The sequence below is a fragment of the Aspergillus multicolor genome (genome assembly GCF_047715735.1).
Source record: "Aspergillus multicolor strain CBS 133.54 unplaced genomic scaffold BDW74scaffold_1, whole genome shotgun sequence".
Classification (NCBI taxonomy): Eukaryota; Fungi; Ascomycota; class Eurotiomycetes; order Eurotiales; family Aspergillaceae; genus Aspergillus; species Aspergillus multicolor.
The window spans coordinates 2,359,163-2,376,467 of record NW_027395952.1 but is presented as its reverse complement, the minus strand read 5'-3'; the positions used below and the strand labels follow the sequence as shown (position 1 = coordinate 2,376,467).

General features: G+C 50.7%; 8 protein-coding genes across 8 annotated transcripts; 4 read left to right on the top strand and 4 right to left on the bottom strand.

Moving 5' to 3' along the window:
* Nucleotides 1-560: 560 nt before the first annotated feature.
* Nucleotides 561-2,018, bottom strand: BDW74DRAFT_164892 (uncharacterized protein; the record flags this gene model as incomplete). The annotated part of the gene is made up of 4 exons (XM_073726339.1): nt 561-1,247; nt 1,318-1,463; nt 1,528-1,715; nt 1,975-2,018. The coding sequence occupies 4 exons, from the start codon at nt 2,016-2,018 to the stop codon at nt 561-563; spliced, it is 1,065 nt and encodes a 354-aa protein (XP_073590104.1).
* Nucleotides 2,019-2,385: 367 nt separating this feature from the next.
* Nucleotides 2,386-4,098, bottom strand: BDW74DRAFT_164891 (uncharacterized protein; the record flags this gene model as incomplete). The annotated part of the gene is made up of 3 exons (XM_073726338.1): nt 2,386-2,582; nt 2,652-3,235; nt 3,275-4,098. The coding sequence occupies 3 exons, from the start codon at nt 4,096-4,098 to the stop codon at nt 2,386-2,388; spliced, it is 1,605 nt and encodes a 534-aa protein (XP_073590103.1).
* A 347-nt stretch (nt 4,099-4,445) lies between these two features.
* Nucleotides 4,446-5,462, top strand: BDW74DRAFT_184743 (polysaccharide deacetylase family protein; the record flags this gene model as incomplete). Its single annotated transcript, XM_073730884.1, has 3 exons — nt 4,446-4,501; nt 4,553-4,747; nt 4,802-5,462. The coding sequence occupies 3 exons, from the start codon at nt 4,446-4,448 to the stop codon at nt 5,460-5,462; spliced, it is 912 nt and encodes a 303-aa protein (XP_073590102.1).
* Nucleotides 5,463-5,731: 269 nt separating this feature from the next.
* Nucleotides 5,732-6,930, bottom strand: BDW74DRAFT_172838 (SDR family NAD(P)-dependent oxidoreductase; the record flags this gene model as incomplete). Its single annotated transcript, XM_073727668.1, has 7 exons — nt 5,732-5,843; nt 5,898-5,991; nt 6,055-6,076; nt 6,140-6,198; nt 6,278-6,330; nt 6,400-6,817; nt 6,879-6,930. 7 exons carry the CDS (start codon nt 6,928-6,930, stop codon nt 5,732-5,734), a joined length of 810 nt encoding a protein of 269 aa, XP_073590101.1.
* A 468-nt stretch (nt 6,931-7,398) lies between these two features.
* BDW74DRAFT_164888 (uncharacterized protein) lies at nt 7,399-8,863 on the bottom strand (the record flags this gene model as incomplete). Its single annotated transcript, XM_073726337.1, has 3 exons — nt 7,399-7,838; nt 7,969-8,636; nt 8,685-8,863. The coding sequence occupies 3 exons, from the start codon at nt 8,861-8,863 to the stop codon at nt 7,399-7,401; spliced, it is 1,287 nt and encodes a 428-aa protein (XP_073590100.1).
* Nucleotides 8,864-9,270: 407 nt separating this feature from the next.
* On the top strand, nt 9,271-11,031 carry BDW74DRAFT_172837 (fungal specific transcription factor domain-containing protein; the record flags this gene model as incomplete). Its single annotated transcript, XM_073727667.1, has 1 exon — nt 9,271-11,031. One exon carries the CDS (start codon nt 9,271-9,273, stop codon nt 11,029-11,031), a length of 1,761 nt encoding a protein of 586 aa, XP_073590099.1.
* Nucleotides 11,032-11,560: 529 nt separating this feature from the next.
* On the top strand, nt 11,561-13,905 carry BDW74DRAFT_172836 (uncharacterized protein; the record flags this gene model as incomplete). The annotated part of the gene is made up of 4 exons (XM_073727666.1): nt 11,561-11,573; nt 11,634-12,814; nt 12,869-13,158; nt 13,737-13,905. The coding sequence occupies 4 exons, from the start codon at nt 11,561-11,563 to the stop codon at nt 13,903-13,905; spliced, it is 1,653 nt and encodes a 550-aa protein (XP_073590098.1).
* Nucleotides 13,906-15,838: 1,933 nt separating this feature from the next.
* On the top strand, nt 15,839-17,294 carry BDW74DRAFT_164886 (Zn(II)2Cys6 transcription factor; the record flags this gene model as incomplete). The annotated part of the gene is made up of 2 exons (XM_073726336.1): nt 15,839-16,417; nt 16,461-17,294. 2 exons carry the CDS (start codon nt 15,839-15,841, stop codon nt 17,292-17,294), a joined length of 1,413 nt encoding a protein of 470 aa, XP_073590097.1.
* Between the last annotated feature and the right edge of the window lie 11 nt (nt 17,295-17,305).

Below are 17,305 nucleotides of genomic sequence, written 5' to 3'. Positions count from 1 at the left end.
CGGCTCGATTCAACACACCATATGGACGCAACGAATGCCCGTCCGGTCCGCATATTGCCCAGGTCCAACGGCCCAACATATATCGGACCCTGCGTGGGTCAAGCCCGTCTTCTCTCGGGTTATCAAGCATCACAAGATGCTGTCCGAGTTCAGGGGCTTCGGCTTCCGGGTCCTTAGCTAGTAAAACTTTGATAAAATTGCGCATCGTTTTCTCTCTTGTTCTGGTAGAGGCAAAGAGATAGCGGACGTGAAAATAATACCTGTAGAATCGGCAATGCATCATCAGCATATAACGAATGCGGTCTTTCCTTCTGAAGGATTTCATGGCGGTCTCTCTCGTTGGTAATGACAGGGACGAGGGAAGAATTCTTGATTGAGCTGGGCAATTTAAAATTTTGGAATGAGTAAGGAGTGCGAAGGTCAAGGAAGGTTTGCGGGTTAGATTTCCGGATACAAAGCCGCGGACGGATCCACGACCTTTCATCACAGCCACGAAGGGAAAGAAAAAAAGAAAGATCAAACTAAAGAGACCACCTAGTGTCTAAACTAGTTCCGGGAGTCTACTTTCTTCCAAGGCTCCCTTCATCATCAAACCTAAATTCTACAACCTCCTCCGGCTGATCCGGCAGCCCAACCTTCACAATAGCCCTCCTGCTCCTCAGCTCCATAACTATGTTAAACACTGTCTCAAGCTCTCCTGTGCGGCATATCGCCGCAGGAGCATTTAGCCTATCAGTGAACAGTCCTGAAACCCCCTCCCAGTCCAGCTCGCCATCTCCCAAGTCATCGCATAATTTTAGAATTCGCTGCACCCGAAACGGCGAATCGCTCAGCCAATTCGTATCGAACACGCCGGAATGTTCCAAAAGCAGATGGTTCGAGTGCGCGACCCGGCCTTGAGCATCTGCATGTATAACAGTAGAGGTTGTCGATGTGAACTCCCCGCCCAGGGAGACTTGGGTATCGGCAATAAGAATGTGTGCTGAGGATGCCACGCCGGTGCTGGTCAGTGTTGCCATGGCTTCAGTGGCAGATGGGCTTTTCAACGCTTTCCTCAGCGCCAAATGAACTGGGATCCGGAACTTGTCGACCCCCTTTGCTCGGATGGCGTTTAGACATACACCTACTCCGGCAGAATTCAGGCCTATCTTCCCAATGATGCCCGCTTCAGTTATCATCTTTATTGGCGGTTTGTGGGGTGAAGTTATCTCGAGAGCGACTAGATTCTCTTTTTGTGCTGGGAGCCACTATTGCACCCTAGTGTCAATGACCAGAGCCCTTTCGGTGTGGTAAGTACGTCGAGGAGGACCTGCTTACATCCCAGTTCTGTGCGAGGAAACTGCGTTCTTCGGTCTGCCACGATAGAGAAGTGCACCCGTCGCTGAAACAGCCAAACGCAATCTCCGTCCGGACATTTAGCGCGATGATGTCCAAGGTTGACCGGCCGGCACCATCGGCGATGCCTTACACTGCGTTAGTGGGACTGATGCTTAATTGGCAAGAATTGAGCTCTTGTTTGCAGCTCACCTTCCATCTCTTCATAGTACTCTGGCCATGAACTTAGGATCTTCTCCGCAAAGCCGCTTGCGAGGTCTAGGACGTCGTTCCATAACAGTGAGCTAGACTGCTGAAACATCCCCGAGTAGAAATGGATGCATCGTTCAATTTGGGCACTCGCGGCTTTTCCATGCTGGTTTCCGATCTGGTTCAAGAGACTGTTAGTCACATCATGCTTGGCGAAAAATACAAGGACTGAAAGGACGGTACCTCACGCGGTGAGCCGGCACACTTTACGACGAGCATCTTCGAGTTTCAAGAGCACGAGTTAGGTCACAGACGGAAGGATTCTCGACGAATGTTCATCTTCCAGGCGCAGATCGGGTCAGCTCTGTTGGGGATCCCCCCGCGATAAACTTTTCTGTCAACCGAGGCAAACCGGTGGCAATTGGAGATATGCTAGCTTTGCGGGCCTACCCCAACTCCGCGGAGCGTAACCTTGGTAAAGTCCGTGCGAACATTGCCGCTTAGAACCGTCGCTCTGTTCCATCGCTAATGGCCGCTTGTTCAGGCAAAACCATCACAAGCCTCTCCAAACCCTACCTAGCCTACTACCGACTTTGATATGCACTCGACTAAAGTTTGGAGAATACGTGGGCAACAGAGGTATCATATGCGGTCTAGGTCAAAACAGAGTGTTACATTCTGGAAATTAAGGAGCAGCAACGGTATCGGAGCAAGGTAGTCGCCAATAGTTTGGTTGACTAGTTACTTGCATCGTGATATGATACTGACGTGAGTCTAGGGAGTGTGAGACTTAGATCACTACATTGGCCACGGTCTAAGGGCTAAAAACGGTAATAACTCCAAGGGGTATGCCTCTAGCTTCTAGTGTGCCTGCAAATGATGCTCCTCGACGATCGCCCAGTACGACTTGGCTGAGTGTCTACGCCACGCTTTCCCCGTCCAAATTGCAACGAAACATGTCCCCCAAATCGCGGCTCCGAGGCAGCCTACAAGGATGAACGCATTCTGTAAGCCCATGTTGGAGATCATGGGTGAGATCGCGTACGTTATCACGAAACCTGGCAGTGATGTTAGTTTCGTTGCGCGAACTTCCTGACGAATCAGGCCCCAGCATGGCGGATACGTACCCATCGTGTTTCTTATCAGAATGACAGCAACGATTGCCTCACTCGCCGCCTCCTTATAGCAATCAATCACATAGTTAAGCGCCACGAGTGAGCCCATCGGGAGTGTGGCAGAAATAAATCCGATACCAAAGACTAGCGCCACCCAATGCAGCTTTTGGGCCGCACCGATTCCATAGAGCAGAAACCCGGCTGGGTGCAGGATTAGGGGAATCAAAGCAAGCCAGAGCCTGTGTTCGGGTTCCTTTATTCCATTATTACGACGAGCAAGTCTCTCGGCGACAATATCACTCAGCGACCCCGCGAAGAAGCAGCCAATTGTTGATCCAATCACGTTGGCGAGGTAGGTGAGGCCGGTTTGGTTTGTAGTGAAGTTGTAAGGTTCGGCGGAGAAATTCGTGGCCGTTGTGGTGTTGAGGACGTTAAACCAGGACAGAATACTTCCGACCAGAATCCCTGAGAACCAGATGACGGGGTACCGGAGAAGTGTGAACGGGAGAAGTAAGAGCTTCAAAGAGAAGCCTGGCTGGTCGGGGGCTCGGAAACCCCAGAGGCGGAGGGTACGGAGGTATCGCTCGCCCTTTGACCTCGGGATCGAAACTGTTTCCCCTACTGTGAGGTCTTACTCGATCGAGGAAAAGACTTTGCTGGAATTACGGATGGCCTCTTTTGTTGCCTCTGGAACATCCTCGATGTCCTTAGGGCTAGATCCAGCGGCGCCTTGGGGGAACTCGACTGGAGCGGCCTTCCGAAGAAACATGGTCTCCTCAAAGAAAAAGAACATACCGACCGCTGTCACAACCCCAATGACGGTCCCAATCCACTGAATCCACTGCCACCCCATGTTTTGAGCAATATAGCCGCTGGCAATCGGGGCGAGAAAAGCACCGTTGAACAGGGTCCAGGTATAGGCACTCATGTAGGCGCCTCGCTCATGGGTGAAGCAAAGATCCGTGACGAGAATCTCCACGAGCGTTTCGACTGGAGCATTGCAAATGCCCATCAGAACGCGATTGGCGTACCACTCGCCGCTGCTCTTGACGTATGCCGACCACAGGACGGTTAGGGATGTTGCGAGAAGCGAAGCGAGCAGGACCTGCCGACGCCCGAAATGCATTGCCCAGGGCTGAACAATCACATTTCCCCATCCGAGGAACAGATACAATAGACCAACGCCGGTCGTGATATTGGCGGCAGGGATCCCCGTGTCACTCTCAATTATGGGGTAGGCCGGGGCTAGGGCACAGGTAATTGCAACCCCGATGAAGGTCCAGAGAATCTGCCAAACACGATTATGGGTTTTCCGTCGCCATGACCAGTTCAGAGGGTCGTCTGGGTCAGAGCTGGGCTGAGGAATCAAGACAATGTCGGCCTTTTGGCTGCCGTGCCTGACCGAGGTGTCCCTTGCGTCAATGAGGCGCACTGTGCCAGGGACGGGTAGTTCGGACATGATCGGGTCGAGTATAGTGGTAATGGGATGCTAGAGAAACACGCGGAGTATACAGACGATTTATCTGCCTGCGCCAAGTCGCTTATTGCCGCTGAGATGTGACAGTTTCTATTCCCGCATCTACTGGAGTAAGCCACTGATAAGATACTCGTCATTGGTTCCCGATGGCGCCTACATCCGTGGCTTTCATCCGTACCCCATCAGAGGATAGTATCTCCACATATCCTGTCTAGATACGCAAAGATATAACGGGCCCAGCGCCAACAAATCCCATCAAACGTGATAACAAAGGCCGCCACCGCTATTTCATCCTTGCTGCTCAAGACCACATTTCACATCACTCTGCTATGGGTAAACGAGTTCTCATTGGCTACGGAGTCGATGTTGACGCCGTTAGTGGCTGGTATGCCTCTTTCTTGCCTTGACTAGAGACAATCACTGAGTCAGGATATAGGATCAATACCGGCGATGGCACTCCTGCCAACCCAACCGATATATCAAGAGGAATATTCGGGGCCACTGTCGGAATCGACCGAATCCTAAAGCTTTTTGAGAGATATAATATCAAAGCCACCTGGTTCGTTCCTGGCCACTCATTAGAGAGCTTTCCAAAGCAACTTTCCAAGGTTCGGGATGCTGGGCATGAGATGTATGTTCTCGATTTCTCCCAATGGTGGACAAGATCATAAGCTAATTTGAGCAGTGGTCTACATGGCTACACGCATGAATTTGTTTCCACGCTGAACGAGCAACAACAGCGCGACGTCCTATCTCGCTCGATAGAAACGCTGACCAACTTCGTCGGTAAAAAGCCGAAAGGCTGGACTGCGCCGTCCTGGTCTACCTCGCCGCAATCCGTTACTCTCCTTGAAGAGTTCGGGATAGAGTACGACCACTCTTTCATGCACCACGATGCTCAACTGTACTATCTCCCCCACCGTCCGACATACACCGAAACAGATGTCTCAAAGGATGCCTCCCACTGGATGACGCCCATGTCCACCCTGAAACCCAGCAATGTGGTCTGCGTGCCAGCGAATTGGCACCTGGACGATTGGCCTCCATTTACACTAGCCCTCAAACAGGCGTCAACGCACGGCTACGTCGATACATACGTGATTGAGAAGCTCTGGAAAGACATGTTTAGTTTTCTCTACAGGGAGTATGACGAATTCTGCTTCACCATCACGATCCATCCCCAAGTTAGCGGGAAGCCGCAGCTTGTCTTGATGCATGAGAGGTTTATTGAGTGGGTTAACGAGAACCATGAAGGGATTGAATGGTGTACTATGGAGGCTATGGTGCAGGAGTTCAAGGAAGGCAGGATCCAGGGAGCTACGATTGAAGGGGGCGTCGAGATATAGGATTATTTCGGAACTTGAAGTGGAATATGAGTCAATTCTGCAATTCCAACGAAGTATTGTCCGAAGCGTATTCACGAGTTTTCTTACCTTCTGACACTCGCAATAGTGGCGGATCTGAAATGCCTGGCCAATCTAATCTCCTGATCCACTCCCTGCTTCCAAATCTTACATCTTGGTAGAAGTAATCGGATATTGAGCGATTCACGTCGGCAGTGCTTGCACATCAGTTGAATGGTAATGTTGCTCCGTTGTTATAGCTAGGACCTAGTCTAGCGTATAGTATACCCGCCATCAACAGCGAAAGCGGCCCCCTGCACAAAGGTCGCCTTACTACTACAGAGAAACAAAATAGCGTCCGCGATCTCTTCGGCAGTTCCGAGCCTTTGTACATTAGCGGATTCTGCAAGTGCGGACATGGTCCAGTGGACATCCTACCTTCCTAATGCCTGCATGTTGATCTCCGGCCGATAGTACTCGAGGATGTGGTCGATCATCGGAGTATGAATTACACCGGGTAGAACGCAGTTAACTACCCGTAGGGAGTCAGAATGAAGCCAATAGGAATGAAGTCTGACAGGGCCGGGAGGCATACTTCGAATGTTGTCTGCAGAGTACTGTCAAGAATCACGTATTAGCAAGCTGAGCTCATGATTCATTCTGCATCAGCCGGTACTCACATCAATTGCATCCGCTTGCGTTATGCTGATCGCAGCTCCCTTAGCTCCGCAATATGGTGCTTAACGACAGCCATGGTCAGTGTCCGTCCATGTTCTTCCAAGGCTGTCAGTAGAACGAGGAGTGAGTGCTGGGCTCACCTGCGTTGGGTCTCGCAACCATCCCTAAGACACTTGCAACATTGACAATAGCTCTGACAGTTATCAGATGCGTCGTTCTCAGCGATTAAACCCTAAAACTGCGCAACGTAGGACAGACTCACCCTCTATTCCCCGGCCGCCCATCATGCGTCTCCAACGGGTCCTGAGTCCTCATCTGCCGAATCTGCTCCCGACTCGACAACCAGAGACCCTTATAGTCCACCGAATTAATCCTCTCGAATTCCTCGAGTGTAGTTTCATGCGATTTACCAGGCGGACTCATCAAGCCCGCCGCGTTAACGGCGTAATCGATGCGTTTGAATTTCGCGACGGCGCTCTTCACCATGTCCGAGACGGAGGATTCTGACGTCACGTTTGTTTCGGTGAGGAGCATCGATACTGGGCTCTTTTGATTCGTGTTTGCGTTTGCCTCGGAGATCATGTCGTGTGTCTCTTGCAGTCCGCGCGTGTTAATGTCTGCGAGGACTATTCTCCGGCATCCCTCGCGGGCAAAGAGGAGGGCTGTAGCGCGGCCGATGCCTAAGACGAGACGAGATCCAATTAGTGAGCTTTCAACTAGAATCAAAGAATGGAGAGAGACCAGATGCAGCGCCTGTGACTAGAGCCACTCCCGGGAAGAGCGTTGATGTCATTGTGGCTGTTGTACGACGGGCAGAGGGTTGATCGGTATCGGGGATAAGGAGAAGTGATCAGTCTAGGCTTGACTTCATCATGAGGCTATAGAATATAGAATATAGCACCTTCTGAGCATGTCCAGGACGATGCTGCATGATGGCTACTGTTGGAGTAGGTAGATAAGGACCCGGGCGCTCTAGTCCGTCGCCGTCGCCCGTCGCCCATGTCCGAGGTGTGATCGCCGATAAGAGCTTCTCCACGACTCCGTTTAGAGGATTCGCTCCACGTGCGAATACTCGAGTCGTGGGATTCTCGGATCCTTTGGGGTAATCTGGATCACTGGAAACCTTTGGTGCGTAGATTTTCTGATTGGTAGGCTGGAGATGTGCTTCATGACCACTACTACTCAATGAAAACTGACTTAGCCACGGTATATATTGTTCATGACATCCTTGCGGGCCACCAGCTACTGCGCCAAAATAAATCTAGCTCCGCGCCCGTCTATTACTTCTAAGATCCTCCAAGCCTCTTTGCAAAACCTTCGAGTTCGGCCATTTGGTTGCACACCGTTCCAAGGACTTTGCTGCGATAATGCAAGCCCCAATGTCACTCCCGCCTTCAGCATGACTTATTAAGTATGAGGCGGCCCTGTATATCCAGTGAGGGGCGTATACATCATAAGTCATCCTATCGTCATCATATAGGGATAATAGTCGTCGAGCGGAGTCTCGGTTCGCATGGATCAAAAATTGCATTTGGTGCACCATGGCACTCAGCATGGGCGAGGGCCCGAGTTCCTGTAGTTGACGGAGAAGGGTTTGGCTTAGTGTATCAGATATTAACATGTCTCCTGCGCGGTATCGCGAATGCCATGTATAGACTGTGCAGAGAAACTGGGCTTTCTCCGTCGTAGATGACTGTGCGGCTGGCTCCTACAGCAAAGACATAATTAGTTTTATCCAGCTGAGGAAAGAGGGATAGATCGACCGGCTCAGCAATGCCATAGGGTCTGTCCATGGCCGCCGTCAAGAGTCCAGCGAGGCAATAAATAGTACATCGCATGCGCTGCAGTTGGGAGATCGTTTCTGGTATAGTATGCGAGCTGAGTTCAATCTCGAGTCGATGGGCAAAGTTCACGAGCTGACCAATGCTCCCAGTTCGCCCGTCAAAAATGCCGTGTATAGCAAGAAGTATTACTGCCCGAAGCGCTCCAACCCCATTGTCTTTCATCACGCTTTCGAAATGAGCCATGGATTCTTGGTAGAGGGCGTTGGAGAGATAAACAAGGCGATTATCGTTTCCCGGTAGGCAGTGGCAGGCAATAGAATATACAATGGTTAAAACGAAGGTCTGTTCGCGTGCGGGATTGATGCTGTTGCGGATTGACTCTAAAAAATCAACTGGCCTGTCATCGAATACCGGAAACAGTTCGTCAACGACGTGGAGATACTTATCAACCAAGGAATGGTGCATCGAGGCGTTGACCAACCCCATTCCGGAAAATGAACTGGGTAGAGTTGGGCACATGTCGATGCTCTGCCGTTTCCAGTTTGCAGCCGCAGCTGTAATCAACGGCGCCCTGTTTCCGAGAAACTGATATGATCTTCCTGTATTCATGACTGTCCCAGGACTAGTGACGGGGACGCTTGGAAACCTCGTTTGTACGGTGCGATCTCGGGCAGCCTCTAAGGAACGGAGGTGATCGACCATGGCCGAAATGTACCTGTTGGTCGTTCAGTGCTATTTTCAGATGTAGGTTGAATGATCGTACTCTCTTGGCAGCAGTTCCTTTGAGATTGAATCATAGAAGGTGCATTTTAGGCCCGATCTCGTACAGTTGGCACATGCGGGAAGTAGAGTATCGCAGCGTTTTCGTACATCCCGGCATCTGGTGCAAGCAGGTAGAAGCTGCAGCAGTGCATCCATTTTGATGGGCTCAGGAAGGGCCATTCTGTGTGAAAACTGGACTAAGAGGAAAGCAAAATACCAGAAGAGACATAATAATGGGAGAATCCAGACCCTTATCGGCAGAATTGGAGTTGCCATCTCGTTGGTCTTGGAGAGATAAGAAAAATGCGGGGTAGACACCTACTGTCCAAGGTAGCCGGAGGCACTGTAATGTGCTTCGAGTCTTACTTTTACATTCCTGCTCGCGTTCATCTCCTTCAGCAACTGAACTCCACAATGGTCAACATGAGAAAAAGAGTCCAGCGGCGGAGCCTTTCCTGTGTTAGGTGCCGTCGCAGGAAAATAATGGTAATGCCTGAATTCAATCGCAGAAAACGGTCGGGCTAACAAACCAGTGCGATGCTCTGTTGCCTTCCTGTTCTGCTTGTGTGGAGGCAGGTGCCCCTTGCATGGCCTGGAATGCTGCCACCAACGAACCTGCCCCAAGAAGTATTACCCGCTACCTCGAGGAGCGAATTGCTGCCATTGAACACGAACTTGCAAGTCCTGAGCCCGTGCCTACATCTACGCTTGTACCGGTCGTCAACTCTGCACTTGGCGATGTCTTGAGCGACTCCGCCCCCTGCTTTCTTGGCCTCGTTGAGAAGAGTCAGCTAGCTGGGTGTGTCGCCATACCCACTCAGGTTCCTTCAGTGCATTCGACGAGTGCTCTCTCCGATCTGAACGAAAATCACCCGCGGGCGGTCGTGAACCAGCAATCCTCTATCCTCTCGCCAGCCTCGGTGCCGGCACACGTCGCTGATTTCCTCTTTCTTGTCTATACCACTCGAATTATCCACCAGTACCCAATCCTATCTGAGCAGGAGGTCAGAGGAGTCTTTGAAAACGTTATGCGGGTGGACTACTCCAACAGCTGCGATGCTCGATCTATATATGTTGTCAGTCTGGTCATGGCCATTTCGCTGTCAACCGCCGCCAGAAACAAACTTACTCGAGCTAAGTCCCTCGCAACAGCACTGTTCAAGAACGCGATGCTAAAGATCTCTGGCGTCCTGACGAACGACCTTGCAGGTCTCCAGGCTCTCCTGCTGCTAATTCAATATACCTTTCTTAACCCCACGGTCGGTAACTTGTGGCTGTTGACGGGACTCTCGAGCGAAGCGTGCATCGAACTTGGTCTGCACCATGAGCTCCAATCACACGACGAGCTGGAATCGCCGTATCTGGACCGGCGACGTTGCATCTTTTGGTGCGCCTGGGAAATGGAAATCGCCGTCAGTGCAGCCTTTCGCAGACCAATCCGAACACTCACCAAATACATTACCATCAATTTCCCTAGTCCAAGTGCGCCATTGACTCTATGCTCAATCACAAATTTTATCTGGAGCTTTCGTCAGCTTGAAGCAGAGCTAGTCTCCATCCTCCATCTAAACAACCCCCTTCCACCAGAGGCTAGCTCTCTTGAGGTTTGGATGGAAAACATGGAATGCAAAGCCCATCACTGGGCGCAACAAGTTCAGAGCTCTTCAGCTCGAAACTCGGATATTTCTATCAAATCTCAATGGTGCGAAATGGTTCTATACGCTGATATTGCATACCACTATTCTCTAGTCCTCATTTACGGCCCTTCGAACAGAGTGAAAGGGCCAACCCGTCCAAACCTCATCCGGGCGTTCAGAGCGAGCGTCCGCGTCGCAGTCAGTTACTGGGAGCAAGCGAATTCCGAGTTCGGTCGTATTAAATACACCTTTCATACATGTTACCACACTTTCTCTGCGGCGGTTGTCTTCCTCAGTGTACTCCGAAGCTGTAAATCTGAGATCACCCAGCTCTTCACTCTAGAAGACATCCAGGAGTTCGCAAATTGCTTCTCGCGCCTTTTTGCGTCTCTTGGTGAACGTTGGCCAGCAGCAGCACGATGTCTTGGGGAGTATGATCAACTCCTCGGCCCGATCATGAGATTCTACACGGGATTTTCCCTAACCAAAAGAACACATTTTGATGATGACTTGTTCCAACCCCGACTAACGCAAGATACTTTCCTACACTTGAGCGAAGCTTCTAACATCACGGATTACGAGAGTTTCATGCAGATTTTCAACCCGCAGCAGGGTATGGTAGAGCCGTCACCTCCGTCTCCAGCTGTTATCCCGATTGATTGGGACATGGAGTTTCAGTTTGGAATAAATGGGCTGTTCGATGCTGTGTAGCTCGCACTGCAAAGTCCACGAGCCCAGACCCGCGCTAGGCCTTGGCCCTTATGAGCTAGAGTTAATGCCCGTCGCTCTGATGGAGTCATCCGTCGGACGAGAGCGACGGGGGAAAGCGACGGACAAAGGCAACGCCTAGACTAGGTGCATTTTCGATCCCCCACACACGACTCACTACGGGGTCCCGCACGCACTGGACTCTTATGGTCTTCTAAAGTGCCTGTGTGCTTATCTGTGATAGCGCCACATGACATCGAGTGCTAGAGCTCCCTCGTGGGGCAGAGCAGTTGGGTGGAGTATCGGACGTAGGCGTCGGATTAGAACGATCTGCCGCCTAATATGGTTTGTCTCCCTGGTCATCGTTCCATAACGGACTCAAATTTATTCTCCAGTTGATGACAAGTTGAAAGTAACTAGTCTCTTCAGCTGGCACTTCGACACGCGGCATTTGAACAGCCAGTAGCTTTTCTACACCTATTCCCACCGGGCGTACACTTCTTCAATAACATATTGCTTTTCGTGCTGAAAAATGCTGCTTTCCGGTTAGCCAGACCCCTAGCAGGAAAACTGATCTCTTTGGATCTAATAACTTATGCGAACAGTTCTACTCGCGGTAATCGGGTACACAGTTTTCGTGCACCCTGTGACAACCTACTTTCTCGACAAGAAAAGTCTACGGCAATATCCGGGCCCCTCTATAGCGTCCTTCTCCATTCTCTGGCGAATCTGTCAGATTCTAAAGAATGCCCATTTCAAGGCAGTGTACAATTCGCACCAGAAGTACGGCACCCATGTTCGGATAGGGCCCACCCAACTCTCCATTTCGGACCCCCGGGCCATGAACGACATATATGGGCACGGATCGAACTTCCCCAAAGACGAATTCTACGACGCAGGCGCGGGGCCTTATCGTTCTATGGCTGATACGCGATCGAAAGAGGAACACCAACGGAAGCGAAAATTACTCGCCCATGCTTTTGCGCAAAAGACCATCGTTGGGCTTGAACCAATCATACAAACAGGGCTGCAGGATTTGAGCAGGGTCATGGTTGATCATGCCAATCATGGGACAGAAATAAACCTCCGGCGAGTCTTGAACTACTTTGCAATTGATTTCATGAGTCTTGTTGTCTTTGGTGAGTCGCTTGGGTGTGTCCAGCGTGGAAACGACATCGTCGAGGCGAGAACCGCCGACGGACGAGTCTACAAGGTCCCTTATATCAAGACGCTGCATGATATGCACATGCATACGGTGCTCACTGGCGCAGAGCCTGCGCTTCTTTCTCTGGGCAGTACCCTACTTTCATGGCACCCAGACGTGAAAGCAGGACGGGACTGGAGCAATGTCGTCAGGCAGCTCTGCGAGAAGAGACTCACAATTGCAGACCGAGACACTCGGCAAGACATCTTCTCCAAATTTTTGCGAAACAGCAAAGGCGAAGAAATGAACCTCGATCCGGCCGAGGTCATAGTCGAATGTGCGGTTATGATGAACGCCGGCAGTGAGACGAATACTGCTGTCCTTGTATCGGCCATTTATCATATTTATAAACACCCGCTTGTCCTCAGAAGGGTTCGTGAGGAACTTGACGCTGTTGTTCCTGTGGATGCTGTGCAGGATATACCATCCTACAAGACAATCAGCAATATGCCCTACCTGCGCGCTTGCATCGACGAAGCCATGCGCATCCAACCAGCCTCTACTCAAGGATTCCCCCGCGTCGTCCCCAAAGGCGGCCGTATGATCGCAGGTCGCTTTGTTGAAGAGGGAGTAACAGTCTCTGTGCGTCTCCCCGATCTTCATCCTTTCCGCCATTGGCGGCTAACATCCATCCAGGTCCCAACATACACACTTCTTCAAGACCCAACCGCGTTCCCAGACCCTTTCGACTACAATCCCGACAGGTGGCTGACGGGCGACAAGTCAGCTCTTCATGCCGCATTCTACCCGTTCAACCATGGTCCCCGTGCCTGCATTGGGCGCAATATCTCCTACCTCGAGCAGTTGTTGGCGGTTGCGACTATTGTTAGATCTTTTGAAATCGAGCTGCATAATGAATTGATCACTATTGAAAGGTTCAACGGCAATCCGGGGGAGTTGTTTGGACGGGTAAAGAGAAGGATTAAGTAAGTAACTAGTTTGGTCCCCCTAATGTACCAAGGTTTCGTTACAGTTTCGAGGTTGTATTTTACATCAGCCAATGATACGTTTCGTGTTCGAAGTTATCGATAGCTAAGACGCTGAAGAGTGCACGCTGCACCCGTCTACGGAAACACTTAATGGTCAACCCATACAGAATGTACCCGATCTGACGCTTTTCCTTTGAAACCCCCTTCTTGGGACAGGCTTAATTGACTAGACAATATGATGTGTAACTGCGGTCATCTCATATCGCTGCTCAGCCTTGACAGCCTCGCGCGAATGAGCTATTTGAGAACCGTCACCTGCTTTGGATGACTCCTCGAAATTATTAAGTTACTACACCCTTATTTCGTCGCCTCTTACTTGAGCTCTTCGAAAATGCCGCACCCTTTCCAGAGCCACAGCAACGAAAATGAGCAAACATCAGAGTATGAATACATTCCACCTCTAGCAGCCCAGAACCACCCCCGCGGCCACCAGGGCATCCTGCACCCAACCAACAAAGCTGGATAGCCAGGGTGATAGAGACATGGCTCTAGGAAATCCTGATCATGGTGTTCAGTGCCGCATGCTTCATTGCCAGAATATCTCTCCTCATGGTCTTCGACGACAAAGCCTCCCCACACTTCGCCTACGGCGTCACTCTCAACGCACTTATCTCCTTACTAGCACCCGCCTCCAAGCCAGCCCTTATCTTTGTCGTCAGCGAATGCATGGGCCAACTCAAGTGACTCTGGTTCTACAACGGGAAGAAGACCAAAAAGCTAGAAGTAATGCATACTTCGATAGTGCGAGTCGTAGGCCATGGGGATCTGCCGTTATGCTGCTTGAGCATAATGGCCAGTCGCTTGTCTCTCTGGGTGCAATACTCATTGCTCTTGCGTTGGCATATGATCCGTTTATACAACAAGTCTTGACATATCCGGTGAGACAGAGAGCGGCAGAGGGGGGTTCGATCATTGCGGACGCAAAACAGGCAATGTTTCTCATTCGTCAGCTGATAGGGCCAACTCAAGATGCGATTCTTTATACGGCACTATGGTATGATGAGATTGCGGAACAGTAGCCTCCTGTCAATTGGAAAACTGTACATGAATGCCTTTGAGTCTCTGAGGATGTGCAGTCATTGCGAGGATATCACACAGTGTGTTACCATGGAGTGCGATGAACCGGGGTTTGATATTCGCAACCCGCTCAATGATACAGTTTACTGTATGCTCCATGTTCCCAGTGGAAGGGGATTTAACAACAGTGTAGCCCTGAGAATCGCGGACGGAGAGACCCTGCTCCAGATGTCATTCCCACATAAAGTCCTCTGGACACCGTTTACGCAGAGAAATTCATCAAACCAATCCTCCACCGAGTCCTTCATCGGTGCGCAAAATCCGCTGCTGGTCACGACCTTGCGAAAGTTGTCTCCGCCAACATTGGGCCTATATCGGGCTCTGAGTCCAGTGTATCTTATAGTTTCGATCTACAAGAGTCCCTCGAGATACGCAAAGTCATCTTATACCTCCTCACTCTCTGCACTCAATTCCTCAACATAACCGTGGTTAATAAAGTCACACAAACCATTCTCTCCTCTCCCGACTACGGCGTAACCTTCCTCAATCCCTCATCATCGGGGGTCTATGCCAACAGACTCTGCTGGAAGCCTACCGGTAACAACCATAGCCCAACAATACCCACTAGTCTTCGAAACACAACCAATCACCCTTAGATAAACAAGGCCAAGTTCACTTTCTGTCCTGTTGCCGACTTCAATTTCCTCTAGTCATTTAGCGAGAAATTTACGTATACTCTTTCAGCTACGAACAGCCAGACATGAGACTATATAACAGAAAGTTCATTCTCGCAGGATTCGCGAATCTCATGTGCGCTCAGAGCCATCGAACTCGGTCTCCAGCCCGCAATGCAGAGGATTGCCAATGCGTTCACGCAAGCGGCACTTAGGGCGAGCAATACCACGGTGCTAGGGATTGACTTGTGGGCGGAGGTGTATGTTTCTGTGGATTGGGTTTGGCTTGCTCTACTTCCAGCCTTGGTTGCATTTGGCGTTGTGTTTCTGCTGTCAACGACCTTGGTCAATAGGAGGCAGGGACTGTGGTTATGGAAACCGTCCACCCTGCCTGTTTTGTTTCATGGGTTGCATGACCTTGGTCCTGACGAGGATGGTGAGGATGGTGAGGATGATAAGTACGTCACTGTCAGTCAGATGTAGCAGACTGCACATACTTGGACGATGCGGTTGAGGATTTTTGATTGATGGAAGGGACTTATGCTGTATCGCTAGTGAGATGTATTTTGTATCACTACGGCCTCTTTCTGCGGTGTTATGGGTTAGTAGTAGGTCTTCATTATCTCATTTTTGGTTACCCGAGTCCCAAATGACCTTTTCTTCTGGGTCGAGTTTACGTACTACACATATACATCTTCTTATACTCGAGAAATATTATTAGCAGGGAATGCCATGTTCCTGCAATACTCCAGGGCGAGGCAGTGCTTGGTTGATTCTTGGCTTTCTCTGGGCGTCAGCCCCCGCCTCGTACGATTTTTCTCGCTGTGATTTCCTCCCCAGAACCCAATCCCCGTCACCTTCCGAACCCATCTAAAATGTCATCAACTTCATTGACTGTCGAGCGGAACGCTCAAGGACAAGTCCATATGCGAACGAGGTCCGGCTGTCTGACTTGCCGGCGTCGGAAGAAGAAATGCGACGAGCAGAAGCCGCGTTGTGCAGCCTGCGCACGGAATGGCCTTTTATGTTCCTGGCCACCCCTACCCCCCACTCAGATTGACGAAGCTATCATCGTGAGCAATCAAGAGGCAGGAGCAACTGATAGCGGAGCAAACATCAGCGAGGCTCCCCATCTCCAGCTCTGCGATAGCCCCCGACGCACAGGAATGTTCCTGCCGGAGTCCAGTACACTTTTATCACACTATCTCGCCAGAACGGGTGGCTTGCTTGCCACGGTACCGACAGGTTTAAACCCGTTTACTTCGAGCGTGGTCGCAATCGCGTACAATGATGATCTGGTCATGCATCCCATTCTAGCGCTCAGTGGATCGCATCTGTCCTTTCAGCTTGGCGATAGACGAGATCGCAACGGGATAGAGAGAGCGACATATACGCATTACTCTCAGGCCTTGAAGTCGATGCAGCGAGCAGTGAGTGATCCGAACTTAGACACTGTCGCTGTAATGAAGGTGCTGCTTAGCATGATGCTTCTTTGTCATTATGAGGTACGTAATCCCGGCCTCCTCCCGGCTTCGGCTCACAAAATAGGCCATTTCCGGGAACCTGGCAGGATCCATGTTCTCACATCTCCGAGCGAGCCGGAAGCTTATCCTACGTCTTCGGAAATGTCGAGACATATTCGAGACAGACGACTGCAAGATGCACTACGGATTGATCATAGAGCTCTATTCGTACATCGTCTTAGCAAATAGCATCACACCGTACGGAATGATACCAAGTCGCGCAATCCCTCTTGACCCTTTTCTGCTGTCGCTTCACTCGGAGCTTGGCGATTTTGAAGCGTTCGGAACTATGTTTGGGGGAACTCACGAACTGTTCGAGGTGCTGATGCACGTTTCTGTGCATGCTGACCAGGGGATTGAACCTCGTCCTAGTTTGGATGCCGAAAACAAATATGCTTTGCTAAAAGCTCGAGTCCTGCAATGGACACCACCAACAATTGCATCAGCCGACCCCATTTTCCTTGCTCAGAGAACAGGGGTCCTGGAAGTCATAAGGCACGCGGTACTGATCTATCTCGAGACTATGACGCGTCTAGTAAGTCGGGACGATGAGGTGCGGATGGAGCAAATCCAGGGCCTGGTCGATATAGCCGTGGCTTATATGAGACAAGCGACCTACTCACCTTACCAGTGTATTGCACTTTGGGCGCTGATAATCGTCGGAACATGTTCAACCAGGCATGAAGACCAGGAAACTGTTAGCGGATTACTTCTCAACAACCAGTTCAAGATGCGCAACACAGTTCAAGCGGGGCATCTGCTCAAAATGTTATGGGCTGACTCGGATCCTTATGCAATCGGGCCCTATGGGCTTGGGATTATCATGAGGAAGCATGGAATTTGCTATGCTGTTGTCTAGCTAGCCTAGCC